The sequence below is a fragment of the Lampetra fluviatilis genome, chromosome 69, assembly GCF_964198595.1.
Source record: "Lampetra fluviatilis chromosome 69, kcLamFluv1.1, whole genome shotgun sequence".
NCBI lineage: Eukaryota > Metazoa > Chordata > Hyperoartia > Petromyzontiformes > Petromyzontidae > Lampetra > Lampetra fluviatilis.
The window spans coordinates 5,226,861-5,247,674 of NC_136343.1; the positions used below are offsets into that span (position 1 = coordinate 5,226,861).

The following is a 20,814-nucleotide window of genomic DNA, read 5'->3' on the forward strand; positions in this document are numbered from 1 at the left end:
TAAAATGGTGTCAGTTTTGTTGCCAGATAAAAGGGTAAAAACCCAATTATCCTACGTGACCTGTTCCAAGTCCAGATTAAAGACCTTTCCATTCTTTTCTGCCCTACGTGATCCACTGCCTGGCTCTCTATAAATGATTGTATATCATTCCGCACTTGGATATCTGAGTGATGAGTCCATGGGTCTCTGCGTTATGAGTCTATGGGTCTCTGCATGATGAGTCTATGGGTGTCTGTGTGATGAGTCTATCTCTGTGTGGTGAGTCTGTGGGTCTCTGCATGATGAGTCTATGGGTCTCTGTGTGGTGAGTCTGTGGGTCTCTGTGTGATGAGTCTATGGGTCTCTATATGGTGAGTCTGTGCGTCTCTCTGTGATGAGTCTATGGGTCTCTGTGTGATGAGTCTATGGGTCTCTGTGTGATGAGTCTATGGGTCTCTGTGTGATGAGTCTATGGGTCTCTGTGTGATGAGTCTATGAGTCTCTGTGTGATGAGTCTCTGGGTCTCTCTGTGATGAGTCTATGGGTCTCTGCGTGACGAGTCGATGGGTCTCTGTGTAGTGAGTCTATCTCTGTGTGATGAGTCTATGCATCTCTGTGTGGTGAGTCTATGGGTCTCTGTGTGATGAGTCTATGGGTCTCTGTGTGATGAGTCTATGGGTCTCTGTGTGATGAGTCTATGGGTCTCTGTGTGGTGAGTCTGTGGGTCTCTGTGTGATGAGTCTATGGGTCTCTATGTGGTGAGTCTGTGCGTCTCTCTGTGATGAGTCTATGGGTCTCTGTGTGATGAGTCTATGGGTCTCTGTGTGATGAGTCTCTGGGTCTCTCTGTGATGAGTCTATGGGTCTCTGCGTGACGAGTCGATGGGTCTCTGTGTAGTGAGTCTATCTCTGTGTGATGAGTCTATGCATCTCTGTGTGGTGAGTCTGTGGGTCTCTGTGTGATGAGTCTATGCATCTCTGTGTGGTGAGTCTATGGGTCTCTGTGTGATGAGTCTATGCGTCTCTCTGTGGTGAGTCTGTGGGTCTCTGCGTGACGAGTCTATGGGTCTCTGTGTGGTGAGTCTATGCATCTCTGTGTGGTGAGTCTATGGGTCTCTGCGTGACGAGTCTACCTGCCTCTATGTGGTGAGTCTGTGCGTCTCTCTGTGATGAGTCTATGGGTCCCTGTGTGATGAGTCTATGGGTCTCTGTGTGATGAGTCTATGGGTCTCTGTGTGGTGAGTCTGTGGGTCTCTGTGTGATGAGTCTATGGGTCTCTATGTGGTGAGTCTGTGCGTCTCTCTGTGATGAGTCTATGGGTCTCTGTGTGATGAGTCTATGGGTCTCTGTGTGATGAGACTCTGGGTCTCTCTGTGATGAGTCTATGGGTCTCTGCGTGACGAGTCGATGGGTCTCTGTGTAGTGAGTCTATCTCTGTGTGATGAGTCTATGCATCTCTGTGTGGTGAGTCTGTGGGTCTCTGTGTGATGAGTCTATGCATCTCTGTGTGGTGAGTCTATGGGTCTCTGTGTGATGAGTCTATGCGTCTCTCTGTGGTGAGTCTGTGGGTCTCTGCGTGACGAGTCTATGGGTCTCTGTGTGGTGAGTCTATGCATCTCTGTGTGGTGAGTCTATGGGTCTCTGCGTGACGAGTCTACCTGCCTCTATGTGGTGAGTCTGTGCGTCTCTCTGTGATGAGTCTATGGGTCCCTGTGTGATGAGTCTATGGGTCTCTGTGTGATGAGTCTATGGGTCTCTGTGTGGTGAGTCTGTGGGTCTCTGTGTGATGAGTCTATGGGTCTCTATGTGGTGAGTCTATGGGTCTCTGTGTGATGAGTCTATGGGTCTCTGTGTGATGAGTCTACCTGCCTCTATGTGGTGAGTCTGTGCGTCTCTCTGTGATGAGTCTATGGGTCTCTGTGTGATGAGTCTACCTGCCTCTATGTGGTGAGTCTGTGCGTCTCTCTGTGACGAGTCTATGGGTCCCTGTGTGATGACTACATACGCACGTTGAACTCCTTTAGCAGCGTAACGCAACAATCTAGACGATGTAAACGTTGCACAGTTCCACTGGATGAAGCGTCGTGAGACAACCGAGTGGAAGGGCAAAAGCGATTGGACAGAACCCAGTCACGTGGGGTGGGGGGGTGTGCGGTTGTGACGTCACGACCTACGCCAGAGCCCTGCCGACAACGACGCTGGTGGCCACGCCCATCAGGGCCAGGGTCACGTGAGCTGCGCCCAACGGTCGAGGGGCGACGTTGACGTTGCAACCGTCGCTCTGACAGCACGTGACGCTCGTTGTGGCTCCTAAGACGTAAACTTTGGTGGTGTCGCATTCGTCCTTGGTCGCGCACTCCTTGGTGACGGAGTATTCTGGGTGGAAGAGAGAGAGAGAGAGAGGTAGCACGCGGGTCTCGTTGTAAGTAAGAAAAAATATATAACGTTAGAAACACGTAAACAACTATTTGTACGATAATAGGTTTGTCCATTTTTTTCTGCCAACAAAACAGCCGTGTTAAGATGTTAATTGGTTTTTTTACCCTTTTATCTGGCAACAAAACTGACACCTTTTTTACAAGGAGTTAAGATGTTAAAACTCCAAACTGAAACCTTTTACAAGGAATCGTGACTGCATTAACCACTATGCGTGTGGTCAGAATGCTAACAAAAAACACACTCTGATAATATATGTGGCATTGTCTTTGAAACGGATTGGTCCACACCAGAGACAGCTTTCTTTTGAGCCTAGTCTCAAACAGTGTTAGACCAAAAGGTGTCTGGTCTTACACCGTGACAAAGACAGAGACCCATAGACTCATCACACACACAGAGACCCATATAAGCATCATACACATAGACCCATAGACTCATCACACAGAGACCCACAGACTCATCACACAGAGACCCATAGACTCATCACACAGAGACCCACAGACTCACCACACAGAGACCCATAGACTCACCACGCAGAGACCCACAGACTCACCACGCAGAGACCCATAGACTTACCACACAGAGACCCATAGACTCACCACACAGAGACCCATAGACTCATCACACAGTGACCCATAGACTCACCACACAGAGACCCATAGACTCACCACACACAGAGACCCATAGACTCATCACACAGAGACTCATAGACTCGTCACACAGAGACCCATAGACTAATCACACACAGAGACCCGTAGACTCACCACACAGAGACCCACAGACTCACCACACAGAGACCCATAGACTCATCACACACAGAGACCCATAGACTCATCACACAGTGACCCATAGACTCACCACACAGAGACCCACAGACTCACCACACAGAGACCCATAGACTCACCACATAGAGACCCATAGACTCACCACACAGAGACCCATAGACTCATCACACACAGAGACCCATAGACTCATCACACAGTGACCCATAGACTCATCACACACAGAGACCCATAGACTCATCACACACAGAGACCCCATAGACTCACCACACAGAGACCCATAGACTCACCACACAGTGACCCACAGACTCACCACACAGAGACCCATAGACTCATCACACACAGAGACCCATAGACTCATCACACAGTGACCCATAGACTTATCACACACAGAGACCCATAGACTCATCACACACAGAAACCCCATAGACTCACCACACAGAGACCCATAGACTCACCACACAGAGACCCATAGACTCACCACACAGAGACCCACAGACTCACCACACAGAGACCCAGAGACTCATCACACACAGAGACCCACAGACTCGTCACACAGAGACCCATAGACTAATCACACACAGAGACCCGTAGACTCACCACACAGAGACCCACAGACTCACCACACAGAGACCCATAGACTCACCACGCAGAGACCCACAGACTCACCACGCAGAGACCCATAGACTCACCACACAGAGACCCATAGACTCACCACACAGAGACCCATAGACTCATCACACAGTGACCCATAGACTCACCACACAGAGACCCATAGACTCACCACACACAGAGACCCATAGACTCACCACACAGAGACCCATAGACTCATCACACAGTGACCCATAGACTCACCACACAGAGACCCATAGACTCACCACACACAGAGACCCATAGACTCATCACACAGAGACTCATAGACTCGTCACACAGAGACCCATAGACTAATCACACACAGAGACCCGTAGACTCACCACACAGAGACCCACAGACTCACCACACAGAGACCCATAGACTCATCACACACAGAGACCCATAGACTCATCACACAGTGACCCATAGACTCACCACACAGAGACCCACAGACTCACCACACAGAGACCCATAGACTCACCACATAGAGACCCATAGACTCACCACACAGAGACCCATAGACTCATCACACACAGAGACCCATAGACTCATCACACAGTGACCCATAGACTCATCACACACAGAGACCCATAGACTCATCACACACAGAGACCCCATAGACTCACCACACAGAGACCCATAGACTCACCACACAGTGACCCACAGACTCACCACACAGAGACCCATAGACTCATCACACACAGAGACCCATAGACTCATCACACAGTGACCCATAGACTTATCACACACAGAGACCCATAGACTCATCACACACAGAAACCCCATAGACTCACCACACAGAGACCCATAGACTCACCACACAGAGACCCATAGACTCACCACACAGAGACCCACAGACTCACCACACAGAGACCCAGAGACTCATCACACACAGAGACCCACAGACTCGTCACACAGAGACCCATAGACTAATCACACACAGAGACCCGTAGACTCACCACACAGAGACCCACAGACTCACCACACAGAGACCCATAGACTCACCACGCAGAGACCCACAGACTCACCACGCAGAGACCCATAGACTCACCACACAGAGACCCATAGACTCACCACACAGAGACCCATAGACTCATCACACAGTGACCCATAGACTCACCACACAGAGACCCATAGACTCACCACACACAGAGACCCATAGACTCATCACACAGAGACTCATAGACTCGTCACACAGAGACCCATAGACTAATCACACACAGAGACCCGTAGACTCACCACACAGAGACCCACAGACTCACCACACAGAGACCCATAGACTCACCACATAGAGACCCATAGACTCATCACACAGTGACCCACAGACTCACCACACAGAGACCCATAGACTCATCACACACAGAGACCCATAGACTCATCACACAGTGACCCATAGACTCACCACACAGAGACCCACAGACTCACCACACAGAGACCCATAGACTCACCACATAGAGACCCATAGACTCACCACACAGTGACCCACAGACTCACCACACAGAGACCCATAGACTCATCACACACAGAGACCCATAGACTCATCACACACAGAGACCCATAGACTCATCACACACAGAGACCCATAGACTCATCACACAGTGACCCATAGACTCATCACACACAGAGACCCATAGACTCATCACACACAGAAACCCCATAGACTCACCACACAGAGACCCATAGACTCACCACACAGAGACCCACAGACTCACCACACAGAGACCCATAGACTCATCACACACAGAAACCCCATAGACTCACCACACAGAGACCCATAGACTCACCACACAGAGACCCACAGACTCACCACACAGAGACCCAGAGACTCATCACACACAGAGACCCACAGACTCACCACACAGAGACCCATAGACTCACCACGCAGAGACCCACAGACTCACCACGCAGAGACCCATAGACTCACCACACAGAGACCCATAGACTCACCACACAGAGACCCATAGACTCATCACACAGTGACCCATAGACTCACCACACAGAGACCCATAGACTCACCACACACAGAGACCCATAGACTCATCACACAGAGACTCATAGACTCGTCACACAGAGACCCATAGACTCATCACACACAGAGACCCGTAGACTCACCACACAGAGACCCACAGACTCACCACACAGAGACCCATAGACTCACCACATAGAGACCCATAGACTCATCACACAGTGACCCACAGACTCACCACACAGAGACCCATAGACTCATCACACACAGAGACCCATAGACTCATCACACAGTGACCCATAGACTCACCACACAGAGACCCACAGACTCACCACACAGAGACCCATAGACTCACCACATAGAGACCCATAGACTCACTACACAGTGACCCACAGACTCACCACACAGAGACCCATAGACTCATCACACACAGAGACCCATAGACTCATCACACACAGAGACCCATAGACTCATCACACACAGAGACCCATAGACTCATCACACAGTGACCCATAGACTCATCAGACACAGAGACCCATAGACTCATCACACACAGAAACCCCATAGACTCACCACACAGAGACCCATAGACTCACCACACAGAGACCCACAGACTCACCACACAGAGACCCATAGACTCATCACACACAGATACCCATAGACTCATCACACAGTGACCCATAGACTCATCACACACAGAGACCCATAGACTCATCACACAGTGACCCACAGACTCACCACACAGAGACCCATAGACTCATCACACACAGAGACCCATAGACTCATCACACAGTGACCCATAGACTCATCACACACAGAGACCCATAGACTCACCACACAGTGACCCACAGACTCACCACACAGAGACCCATAGACTCATCACACACAGAGACCCATAGACTCATCACACAGTGACCCATAGACTCATCACACACAGAGACCCATAGACTCATCACACACAGAAACCCCATAGACTCACCACACAGAGACCCATAGACTCACCACACAGAGACCCACAGACTCACCACACAGAGACCCAGAGACTCATCACACACAGAGACCCAGAGACTCATCACACACAGAGACCCATAGACTCACCACACAGAGACCCATAGACTCACCACACACAGAGACCCATAGACTCACCACACAGAGACCCATAGACTCATCACACACAGAGACCCATAGACTCATCACACAGTGACCCATAGACTCATCACACACATAGACCCATAGACTCATCACACACAGAAACCCATAGACTCACCACACACAGAGACCCATAGACTCATCACACACAGAGACCCATAGACTCACCACACACAGAGACCCATAGACTCACCACACAGAGACCCATAGACTCATCACACACAGAGACCCATAGACTCATCACACACAGAGACCCATAGACTCACCACACACAGAGACCCATAGACTCACCACACAGAGACCCATAGACTCATCACACACAGAGACCCATAGACTCATCACACAGTGACCCATAGACTCATCACACACAGAGACCCATAGACTCATCACACACAGAGACCCAGAGACTCATCACACACAGAGACCATAGACTCACCACACAGAGACCCATAGACTCACCACACACAGAGACCCATAGACTCACCACACAGAGACCCATAGACTCATCACACACAGAGACCCATAGACTCATCACACACAGAGACCCATAGACTCATCACACACAGAGACCCATAGACTCATCACACACAGAGACCCATAGACTCATCACACACAGAGACCCATAGACTCATCACACACAGAGACCCATAGACTCATCACACACAGAGACCCATAGACTCATCACACACAGAGACCCATAGACTCACCACACAGAGACCCAGAGACTCATCACACACAGAGACCCATAGACTCACCACACAGAGACCCACAGACTCACCACACAGAGACCCAGAGACTCATCACACACAGAGACCCATAGACTCACCACACAGAGACCCAGAGACTCATCACACACAGAGACCCATAGACTCACCACACAGAGACCCATAGACTCATCACACACAGAGACCCATAGACTCACCACACAGAGACCCAGAGACTCATCACACACAGAGACCCATAGACTCACCACACAGAGACCCACAGACTCACCACACAGAGACCCAGAGACTCATCACACACAGAGACCCACAGACTCACCACACAGAGACCCAGAGACTCATCACACACAGAGACCCATAGACTCACCACACAGAGACCCAGAGACTCATCACACACAGAGACCCATAGACTCACCACACAGAGACCCAGAGACTCATCACACACAGAGACCCATAGACTCACCACACAGAGACCCAGAGACTCATCACACACAGAGACCCATAGACTCACCACACAGAGACCCATAGACTCACCACACAGAGACCCATAGACTCATCACACACAGAGACCCATAGACTCACCACACAGAGACCCATAGACTCACCACACAGAGACCCACAGACTCACCACACAGAGACCCAGAGACTCACCACACAGAGACCCATAGACTCACCACACAGAGACCCACAGACTCACCACACAGAGACCCACAGACTCACCACACAGAGACCCATAGACTCATCACACACAGAGACCCATAGACTCACCACACAGAGACCCATAGACTCACCACACAGAGACCCACAGACTCACCACACAGAGACCCAGAGACTCATCACACACAGAGACCCATAGACTCACCACACAGAGACCCAGAGACTCACCACACAGAGACCCATAGACTCACCACACAGAGACCCATAGACTCATCACACACAGAGACCCATAGACTCACCACACAGAGACCCATAGACTCACCACACAGAGACCCAGAGACTCACCACACAGAGACCCACAGACTCACCACACAGAGAGACCCATAGACTCATCACACAGAGACCCAGAGACTCACCACACAGAGACCCATAGACTCATCACACAGAGACCCATAGACTCATCACACACAGAGACCCATAGACTCATCACACACAGAGACCCATAGACTCACCACACAGAGACCCATAGACTCACCACACAGAGACCCAGAGACTCACCACACAGAGACCCACAGACTCACCACACAGAGAGACCCATAGACTCATCACACAGAGACCCAGAGACTCACCACACAGAGACCCATAGACTCATCACACACAGACCCATAGACTCATCACACACAGAGACCCAGAGACTCATCACACACAGAGACCCATAGACTCACCACACAGAGACCCATAGACTCACCACACACAGAGACCCATAGACTCACCACACAGAGACCCATAGACTCATCACACACAGAGACCCATAGACTCATCACACACAGAGACCCATAGACTCATCACACACAGAGACCCATAGACTCATCACACAGAGACCCATAGACTCACCACACACAGAGACCCATAGACTCACCACACAGAGACCCATAGACTCATCACACACAGAGACCCATAGACTCATCACACACAGAGACCCATAGACTCATCACACACAGAGACCCATAGACTCACCACACAGAGACCCACAGACTCATCACACAGTGACCCTTAGACTCACCACACAGAGACCCATAGACTCACCACACACAGAGACCCATAGACTCATCACACACAGAGACCCATAGACTCATCACACACAGAGACCCATAGACTCATCACACACAGAGACCCATAGACTCATCACACACAGAGACCCATAGACTCATCACACAGAGACCCATAGACTCACCACACACAGAGACCCATAGACTCACCACACAGAGACCCATTGACTCATCACACACAGTGACCCACAGACTCACCACACACAGAGACCCATAGACTCACCACACAGAGACCCATAGACTCATCACACACAGAGACCCATTGACTCATCACACACAGAGACCCATAGACTCACCACACAGAGACCCATTGACTCATCACACACAGAGACCCATAGACTCACCACACAGAGACCCATAGACTCATCACACACAGAGACCCATAGACTCATCACACAGAGACCCATAGACTCATCACACACAGAGACCCATAGACTCACCACACAGAGACCCACAGACTCATCACACAGTGACCCTTAGACTCACCACACAGAGACCCATAGACTCATCACACACAGAGACCCATAGACTCATCACACACAGAGACCCATAGACTCACCACACAGAGACCCACAGACTCACCACACACAGAGACCCATAGACTCACCACACAGAGACCCATAGACTCATCACACACAGAGACCCAGAGACTCACCACACAGAGACCCATAGACTCATCACACAGAGACCCATAGACTCACCACACAGAGAGACCCATAGACTCACCACACAGAGACCCATAGACTCACCACACAGAGACCCACAGACTCACCACACAGAGACCCAGAGACTCATCACACACAGAGACCCATAGACTCACCACACAGAGACCCATAGACTCACCACACAGAGACCCACAGACTCATCACACAGAGACCCATAGACTCACCACACAGAGACCCATAGACTCATCACCACACAGAGACTCCATAGACTCAAAACACAATCAGATCGGACCCGCGTCTTGCGACTGCATCATGGGCCTGGGAGTCTTATGAGAATAAGTGACGCGCTTACTGGAGCCCTTGTAGACGTGAATTGTCAAGCAGTTGTCCTGCGATGTGTAGTGACACGTGGCGGGTCCGTTCTCGTTGCACGCCGCGTTGTCGGTGTTGGTCTCGCACTCGTAGCATTTGAGGCTGTGTCCTGTTTATCCACAGAATCAAGACACAAGAACAACACCGATCATCATCATCACCATCATCACCATCATCACGGCAGACGATCACCATCATCATCACGGCAGACGATCACCATCATCATCATCATCACGGCAAACAATCATCATCACGCCACCAACACTGCAGGTGGCGATCATCTGAAGCGGTACCCTGGGGCCTCCTCCCACGAGGTCGATCTGGTCCTCAAATGGGTTCTTGGTGCAGTGGTGGTGTGTAGTGGACATCGCCACTGGGGAGACAAAGGTGGCCGGGCGTGGTGCTGGCCACCCACAGCCTCGTGTTTCATTGCCGGCCATCAGGTGCTGCTACTCGCTAATGGCGCTTGCCTCAACAATCTGTTCACGCTAAACGGGGCATGTTTGTCTTTGTACGGGGTGTGTGCAGGGTTTGTGTAGGAGGCTCGTGAAGGACGCCACCACTTTGGCAGCTGGAGGTAGTCGCCCATTCGACAACAATGGCGGGCAGGTGGAGCGACGCTCACAACAACAGTTGGGGGGCACAGGTGGTGCATCTGCACAGTCATCTCAGTCGGTCAACCCATGTCACCTGCAGGGTCTGTCCCGTGACCTCCTCCTGGTGCACCTAGCCTGGCACAGCAGTGCAACCCACGGCACCTGCTGGGTCTGTCCCGTGACAACCGGGCTAGCGTTGAACTCCATCGCCACGTGTTGTGCCACGTGTTGTGCCACGTGTTGTGCCACGTGTTGTGCCACGTGTTGTGCCACGTGTTGTGCCACGTGTTGTGCCACGTGTTGTGCCACGTGTTGTGCCACGTGTTGTGCCACGTGTTGTGCCACGTGTTGTGCCACGTGTTGTGCCACGTGTTGTGCCACGTGTTGTGCCACGTGTTGTGTCACTTGGTCACACACCTCCCCTTCACTGATTGGCTGGGTCCGGCGGTGGTGGAGCGTTTAACGACAAAGTCAAGACAAAGTTCCCCCGTGTAGCCTTGACAGACTGTAGGGGCAAGTGCTGTTAGCGAGTAGCACCACCTAATGAAGGCCGGAACGGGACACAAGGGTGGCCAACACCACGCCCGGCCGCCTTTGTCTCCCCAGTGGCGATGTTTACACACCGCACCAGGTACTCATTTAAGGCTGAGTCGACCTAGGGGAGGCCCAGGACCGGTTCAGATAATCGTCACTGGTGTTGGCCGTGAGCGAGAATCGAACCCGGGTCGCCGGCTTCATAGCGCAGCGCTAACCACTACACCCACCACTCCCCACACCCCTAAACACACACACACACCCATACAAACACACCACTATACACACACACACCCCTACAAACACCCCTACAAACACCCCTACAAACACCCCTACAAACACCCCTACAAACACCCCTACAAACACCCCTACAAACACCCCTACAAACACCCCTACAAACACCCCTACAAACACCCCTACAAACACCCCTACAAACACCCCTACAAACACCCCTACAAACACCCCTACAAACACCCCTACAAACACCCCTACAAACACCCCTACAAACACCCCTACAAACACCCCTACAAACACCCCTACAAACACCCCTACAAACACCCCTACAAACACCCCTACAAACACCCCTACAAACACCCCTACAAACACCCCTACAAACACCCCTACAAACACCCCTACAAACACCCCTACAAACACCCCTACAAACACCCCTACAAACACCCCTACAAACACCCCTACAAACACCCCTACAAACACCCCTACAAACACCCCTACAAACACCCCTACAAACACCCCTACAAACACCCCTACAAACACCCCTACAAACACCCCTACAAACACCCCTACAAACACCCCTACAAACACCCCTACAAACACCCCTACAAACACCCCTACAAACACCCCTACAAACACCCCTACAAACACCCCTACAAACACCCCTACAAACACCCCTACAAACACCCCTACAAACACCCCTACAAACACCCCTACAAACACCCCTACAAACACCCCTACAAACACCCCTACAAACACCCCTACAAACACCCCTACAAACACCCCTACAAACACCCCTACAAACACCCCTACAAACACCCCTACAAACACCCCTACAAACACCCCTACAAACACCCCTACAAACACCCCTACAAACACCCCTACAAACACCCCTACAAACACCCCTACAAACACCCCTACAAACACCCCTACAAACACCCCTACAAACACCCCTACAAACACCCCTACAAACACCCCTACAAACACCCCTACAAACACCCCTACAAACACCCCTACAAACACCCCTACAAACACCCCTACAAACACCCCTACAAACACCCCTACAAACACCCCTACAAACACCCCTACAAACACCCCTACAAACACCCCTACAAACACCCCTACAAACACCCCTACAAACACCCCTACAAACACCCCTACAAACACCCCTACAAACACCCCTACAAACACCCCTACAAACACCCCTACAAACACCCCTACAAACACCCCTACAAACACCCCTACAAACACCCCTACAAACACCCCTACAAACACCCCTACAAACACCCCTACAAACACCCCTACAAACACCCCTACAAACACCCCTACAAACACCCCTACAAACACCCCTACAAACACCCCTACAAACACCCCTACAAACACCCCTACAAACACCCCTACAAACACCCCTACAAACACCCCTACAAACACCCCTACAAACACCCCTACAAACACCCCTACAAACACCCCTACAAACACCCCTACAAACACCCCTACAAACACCCCTACAAACACCCCTACAAACACCCCTACAAACACCCCTACAAACACCCCTACAAACACCCCTACAAACACCCCTACAAACACCCCTACAAACACCCCTACAAACACCCCTACAAACACCCCTACAAACACCCCTACAAACACCCCTACAAACACCCCTACAAACACCCCTACAAACACCCCTACAAACACCCCTACAAACACCCCTACAAACACCCCTACAAACACCCCTACAAACACCCCTACAAACACCCCTACAAACACCCCTACAAACACCCCTACAAACACCCCTACAAACACCCCTACAAACACCCCTACAAACACCCCTACAAACACCCCTACAAACACCCCTACAAACACCCCTACAAACACCCCTACAAACACCCCTACAAACACCCCTACAAACACCCCTACAAACACCCCTACAAACACCCCTACAAACACCCCTACAAACACCCCTACAAACACCCCTACAAACACCCCTACAAACACCCCTACAAACACCCCTACAAACACCCCTACAAACACCCCTACAAACACCCCTACAAACACCCCTACAAACACCCCTACAAACACCCCTACAAACACCCCTACAAACACCCCTACAAACACCCCTACAAACACCCCTACAAACACCCCTACAAACACCCCTACAAACACCCCTACAAACACCCCTACAAACACCCCTACAAACACCCCTACAAACACCCCTACAAACACCCCTACAAACACCCCTACAAACACCCCTACAAACACCCCTACAAACACCCCTACAAACACCCCTACAAACACCCCTACAAACACCCCTACAAACACCCCTACAAACACCCCTACAAACACCCCTACAAACACCCCTACAAACACCCCTACATTCGACACTAAGTGGCGGTGACGTCACCACGACGCTTGTGCCAGGCCAAGTGCACCTTGAGGCCACGTGAAGTGTCGAACGCCCGCTGGCAGGAGGTCACGGGGCAGACCCAGCAGGTGTCACGGGTCGACTGACTGAGACGACCGAGACGACTGGCTGATCCACCACCTGTGCCCCCTACTGTGCCAACTTGCTGTGCTTTAGCCACCCAGCGCTCCGCTCGTTACACACACACACACCCCTACAAACACACCACTATACACACCCCTACATACACACACACACCCCTACAAACAACACACTATACACACACACTTCTACAAACACACCCACTCCTACAAACACACCACTATACAAAGATAAAGATAAAGATCCCCCGTATAGCCTTAACAGACTGTAGGGGCAAGTGCTGTTAGCGAGCACCTATGAAGGCCGGAACGGTACACGAGGGGGTGGGTGGCCAGCACCACGCCCGACCGCCTTTGTCTCCCCAGTGGCGATGTTTACACACCGCACCAGGTACTCATTTAAGGCTGAGTCGACCTTGGGGAGGCCCAGGACCGGTTCAGATAATCGTCACTGGTGTTAGCCGTGAGCGGGAATCGAACCCGGGTCGCCAGGTTCATAGCGCAGCGCGCTAACCGCTACACTACCGCTCCCCACACACACCACTATACACACACACCTCTACACACACACACACACTGAGTCACACGCGTAAATCCTACACGCGTCTTCACACGTGGTGCAAATGATAAACAACAAAGTACTAAGTTAGCGAGGCGAAGAAAGAGTTCAGTTGATATGACAGAACGTCAAAAAAATGTACCCGTAAAAACAAAGTTTTTCACTATAAATCCTTGATATGCGTGGCGGCTAGAGTCCTCTCGTCCTCTGGCTTGAGATGGCTGCCACCTATGGGTCAGATGATTGTCTGCCAGTATTAAGCAATTGGTAATTAAATATTTAATTTGTTTTGCCTAAAAAGTGTAAAATTTTGGGAATTTTTCACGAAAATTAATTGTCACACACAACGAGTCTGTGTGCAAAATGTCAGCTCGATTGGATCACGGGAAGTGGGTTAAAAAACGACCGAAAGATTTGCACGGTCGCAAGCAAGCACACAAGCACGCAAGCACGCAAGCACGCAAGCAAGCAAGCGAACTTAACATAACGGATTTAAAAATAAGAACTGTGCGGGAAACCGCGAAACGCAACGGGTGGATGTTTCAGCTGCTTCAACTTGCGCTCTTAGACGAAAAGAGAAGTCCGAAACTTCATTTCGAAAGGGGAATGCGAGCGTGCGAACAAGTCCAACACACAGGGTGCACCGAAACTGAACACCGCCGACTAATTAGAACGTCGAAAGACTAAATTTCGATTTAAAGCTTCTTTCGTGACTGCAGGGATTCATCTTCTTGGTTCTTTCGGTAAAGTCATCGCGTAGAAGGGAAGTAATAAAATAATAAAAATAAAACATCATAAAATCATTCTCACGACGTTTCGGCCACAACGCAAGCAGCCGTCCTCAGGTGAAGAAGACGGCTGCTTACCTGAAGATGGCTGCTTGCGTTGTAACCGAAACGTCGTGAGAAGTATTTTACTATGTTTTATTTTTATTATTTTATTATGTTTTATTTTTATTATTTTACTATGTTTTATTTTTATTATTTTATTACTTCCCTTCTACGTGATGACTTTACCGAAAGAACCAAGAAGATTATTTTATTATGTTTAATTTTTTATTATTTTATTACTTCCCTTCTACGTGACTTCACCGAAAAAATCAAGAAGACGTCGAAAGACTGTTGGAGAAACTGTGACAACGTCGATGTATATGATACGCGTTCGATTTCCCACGTAGTTGTAACTGATTGTGGATATTCATTGCCTACTCTCTACGTCTGATACAATGACACGTCCGGTCATATACAGCAGCAGGCATCGTCAGGGTTACGGATCGAACCCACGACCTTCTGTGTACCAGGCGAGGTAGTCAACATCTCCACGGGGAGAGAGACACACACACAGACTCCAAACATACAGCAGCAGGCATTGTCACGGTTACGGATCGAACCCACGACCTCCTGTACACCAGTCGAGATAGTCAACATCTCCACGGGGAGAGAGACACACACACAGACTCCAAACATACAGCAGCAGGCATTGTCACGGTTACGGATCGAACCCACGACCTCCTGTATACCTAGGCGAGGTAGTTAACGTTTCCACAGTTAGAGAGATACGCAGAATCTAAATATACAACAGCAGGCATCGTCAGAGTCCGGGATCGAACCCACGACCTCCTGTGTACACCAGGCGAGGTAGTTAACATCTCTATATATACAACAGCAGGCATCGTCAGAGTCCAGAATCGAACCCACGACCTCCTGTACACCAGGCGAGGTAGTTAACATCTCTCTATATATATCTCAATATCGGTGTTGCGTTGGTGTTGTTCTATCATCCACAACTCGCCACGCACAAGTTTTCTCACCTCCGCTCACGAACATCAACGCCACGAGGAGCAGACCCGGCAGGTAGCAAGTCATGGTTCGAGTCGTGGAGCCGGGCGTTGATGTGGCGCGTTTGGGATGGAAAGTCGGCGAGTTGAGAGAGACAGAGAGACAAGAGTCAGAGAGAGAGAGACAGAGAGATATTTCTGGAGCGGTGACTGAGTTTGCGCGGTGAACTGGAGGACTTTTATAAGCCCCCGGAGGTTAATGGGATCGGGGTAGACACTCCTACAAACTCATTAGCATATCACATACAAATTGTTGCAATTAAATTTATCGGAACTCGTTTTGCTCAATATCAGCAAATGTGGCTGGCACGGGAAGTGGGGTGTGGTGAGTGTGGTGAGTGTGGTGAGTGCGGTGAGTGCGGTGAGTGTGGTGAGTGTGGTGAGTGTGGTGAGTGCGGTGAGTGCGGTGAGTGCGGTGAGTGCGGTGAGAGCGGTGAGTGCGGTGAGTGCGGTGAGTGCGGTGAGTGCGGTGAGTGCGGTGAGTGCGGTGAGTGCGGTGAGTGCGGTGAGTGCGGTGAGTGCGGTGAGTGCGGTGAGTGCGGTGAGTGCGGTGAGTGCGGTGAGAGCGGTGAGTGCGGTGAGTGCGGTGAGTGCGGTGAGTGCGGTGAGTGCGGTGAGAGCGGTGAGTGCGGTGAGTGCGGTGAGTGCGGTGAGTGTGGTGGGTGGGGTGGGTGGCCAGCGCCACGTGCTCACGGCCGTCATTGTTTCTACCCACTGCAATCAGATACAGCAACGCACACCTGCATTGTCACACACACACCTGTACATGTACACTCACACCTGCATGCACACACACACCTGTACATGTACACTCACACCTGCATTGTCACACACACACCTGCACACACACACACCTGTACATGTACACACACGCCTGTACATGTACACTCACACCTGCATGCACATACACACGCCTGTACATGTACACTCACACCTGTACATGTACACACACACACACACCTGTACATGTACACTCACACCTGCATTGTCACACACACACCTGCATTGTCACACACACACCTGTACATGTACACTCACACCTGCATTGTCACACACACACCTGTACATGTACACTCACACCTGTACATGTACACTCACACCTGTACATGTACACTCACACCTGCATGCACACACACCTGTACATGTACACACACACCTGCACACACACACACCTGTACATGTACACACACCTGTACATGTACACTCACACCTGCATTGTCACACACACACCTGTACATGTACACACTCACACCTGCATACACACACACCTGTACATGTACACTCACACCTGCATGCATACACACACACCTTTACATGTACACTCACACCTGCATTGTCACACACACACACCTGTACATGTACACTCACACCTGTATTGTCACACACACACCTGTACATGTACACTCACACCTGCATTGTCACACACACACCTGTACATGTACACTCACACCTGCATGCACACACACACCTGTACATGTACACTCACACCTGCATGCACACACACACCTGTACATGTACACTCACACATGCATGCACACACACACACCTGTACATGTACACTCACACATGCATGCACACACACACGCCTGTACATGTACACACTCACACTTGCATGCACACACACACACACCTCTACATGCACACACACACACACATTTCGAGAACTCTGGCCATACCTTGTTTGTTGGGCACGGACTTTTTTGAGTAGGTTGTCGCTTTAGATCTTAGTGGATCATTGCTGTGTCGAGATGCCTTCGGGCTGGCGACTGCGATATTTGCAGTCCCCCACTCGGCTCGGGGTCCTGCGAACGCCATTGTTCAAACACTGATTCCCCAAACTGTCAAGGTGTAGTGACATAAGAAGGGAGGGGCTGCTGGGGGCTCTGGGACCCTGGGCGGGCCAGGCGTTTAAGCCTTTTGGCGCCAGGCGTTGGGTTCCCAGGCGCTTAAACCCCTTGGCGCCGCCAAAGGGGGGGGCTGTGTGTGCTTTGTGGGATATCTGGGGGCGCACACGGCCCCACCCCTCGTTGGGGACTAGGCATAAAAGGGGAGCTCCCTGGACGATCAGGGCCAGTCGTAGCTCAAGACCCAAGACCCAAGACCAGCCATCGGAGGACCCTGGGACGCTGTGAGGGCCAGTGGTGGGACTCTGGAACTCCCGACTCTACGACCTTGTGAGGGCGAGTTCCAGAGCGTAGCCAGAGTAGTGTATCTAGGCTGTGTACCTAGGCTGTGCGCCTAGGCTGTGCGCCTAGGCTGTGCGCCTAGGCTGTGCGCCTAGGCTGTGCGCCTAGGCTGTGCGCCTAGGCTGTGCGCCTAGGCTGTGCGCCTAGGCTGTGCGCCTAGGCTGTGCGCCTAGGCTGTGCGCCTAGGCTGTGCGCCTAGGCTGTGCGCCTAGGCTGTGTGCCTAGGCTGTGTACCTGGGAGTTGTTACAGAGTATCAGGACTGTTGGAGTGTTGGATTGTAATAAAGAAGTTACCTCTACAAGTGTCTCCGGAACCCGTTACAAAGGTACCACCGGGCACTTGGATGCTTGTTCCGTTGCGGCTTCGCGAAGGTTCACACTCGTCGGCCTCCGAGGACGGTGTCTTATTGACACCCTCCGAATGCGGTAGCAAGTCTTCTTGGTTCTTTCGGTAAAGTCACGTAGAAGGGAAGTAATAAAATAATAAAAATAAAACATAATAAAATAATTCTCACGACGTTTCGGCCACAACGCAAGCAGCCGTCCTCAGGTGGAGAACAGGTCTGTCGGGGAGACAGCGTCTGAATGAAACGCCACCAAGCTTGGAGTGTATATTTAAGCTGGGTTGGAAGGGGGGAAAGGGCGCTTCGACAAAATAATTTTCATATCAAGAGTAATTTAGCATATTTATGGGAAATGCTTGAATGTGAATAGTACTACATATGCCCGTGCATTATGCAGGATTAGCAGCATCAAAGGGAGGGGATATGGGAAATGCAGGTATGTGAATAGTACTAATTATGCCCGTGCATTATGCAGGATTAGCAGCATCAAAGGGAGGGGTAGCATTAATAAAGGGAAGGAGTGTTAATAGTATGTACCTGCAGTAACTAAAACCAACACGTAAACAACTAAAGTATTAACTACATAGTAGCAAGGTCCCTCTCCCTGGCGGGGGACCTTGACTGTGGTGTCGGCCTATCGCGAGCCCTTTTGACAAGTTTTTACACAATTGGAACCTCATTTGCCAGTAAAAAATATGATAATTGTTTTTTTTACCCTTCTATCTGGCAACAGATAGAAAGAAAGACTAGGCTCTAAGGAAAGCTGTCTCGGGTGTGGACCAATCAACTGCAAGGACAGTGCATACATTATCAGAGTTGTGTTTTTTGTTTGCATTATGGCTGCAGGTATTGTGGTCTATGCAAACATGACTCCTTGTAAAAAAAGGTGTCAGTTTTGTTGCCAGATAGAAGGGTAAAAAACGAATTATCATCTTTTGACAAGTTGTTAATGCGGGGCAAGCGCCGATCATTGCACATTCCGGTGTAACAGGATAAAATAATCCCTGCCCCGATTAAACCCGGGTATAGTTTGGCCCAGGCACAGAGTATACCCGGGGGGGTAAAGTGTCCAAGGCTAAACTATACCCGGGGGTTCATCTTCTTGGTTCTTTCGGTAAAGTCACGTAGAAGGGAAGTAATAAAATAATAAAAATATTATGTTTTATTTTTATTATTTTATTACTTCCCTTCACGTAAAAGGGAAGTCACGTAGAAGGGAAGTAATAAAATAATAAAAATAAAACATAATATTTTTATTATTTTATTACTTCCCTTCTACGTAACTTTACCGAAAAAACCAAGAGGATGAATCCCTGCAGTCACAAAAGCTTTAAATCGAAATATACCCGGGGGTTTAAAACTAGATTGGGCCAGACCATACCACTCCAGCCCAAAATATGCCCCATGTGAAAGTTCAAACGAACTTCAATCTAAAATGCGTATAAATGGAAGTAAGAATCTCAATTGAAGCATTTTTAGGGTTAGGGATAGGGTTAGGGATAGGGTTAAGGTTAGAGATAGGGTTATTATTGTAGTGACAGAGAAAGGTCACTACT

General features: G+C 50.3%; 1 protein-coding gene across 1 annotated transcript; it reads right to left on the reverse strand.

Annotated features, from left to right (window-relative positions):
- Positions 1 to 2,148: 2,148 nt before the first annotated feature.
- Positions 2,149 to 16,756, reverse strand: LOC144952684 (uncharacterized). The gene is made up of 3 exons (XM_078883161.1): positions 16,702 to 16,756; positions 10,450 to 10,578; positions 2,149 to 2,354 (listed from the first exon to the last, which is right to left on the reverse strand). Exons 1-3 carry the CDS (start codon positions 16,754 to 16,756, stop codon positions 2,149 to 2,151), a joined length of 390 nt encoding a protein of 129 aa, XP_078739287.1.
- Positions 16,757 to 20,814: the final 4,058 nt, after the last annotated feature.

Excerpts from the sequence above, each read along its gene's own strand:
- LOC144952684 (XM_078883161.1), bottom strand. The coding sequence starts at position 16,756 with ATGACTTGCTACCTGCCGGGTCTGCTCCTCGTGGCGTTGATGTTCGTG. Across the intron at positions 10,579-16,701 it reads GTTGATGTTCGTGAGCGGAG|GACACAGCCTCAAATGCTAC; the intron begins GTGAGAAAACTT and ends GTGGATAAACAG. Across the intron at positions 2,355-10,449 it reads TCACGTCTACAAGGGCTCCA|AATACTCCGTCACCAAGGAG; the intron begins GTAAGCGCGTCA and ends TCTTCCACCCAG.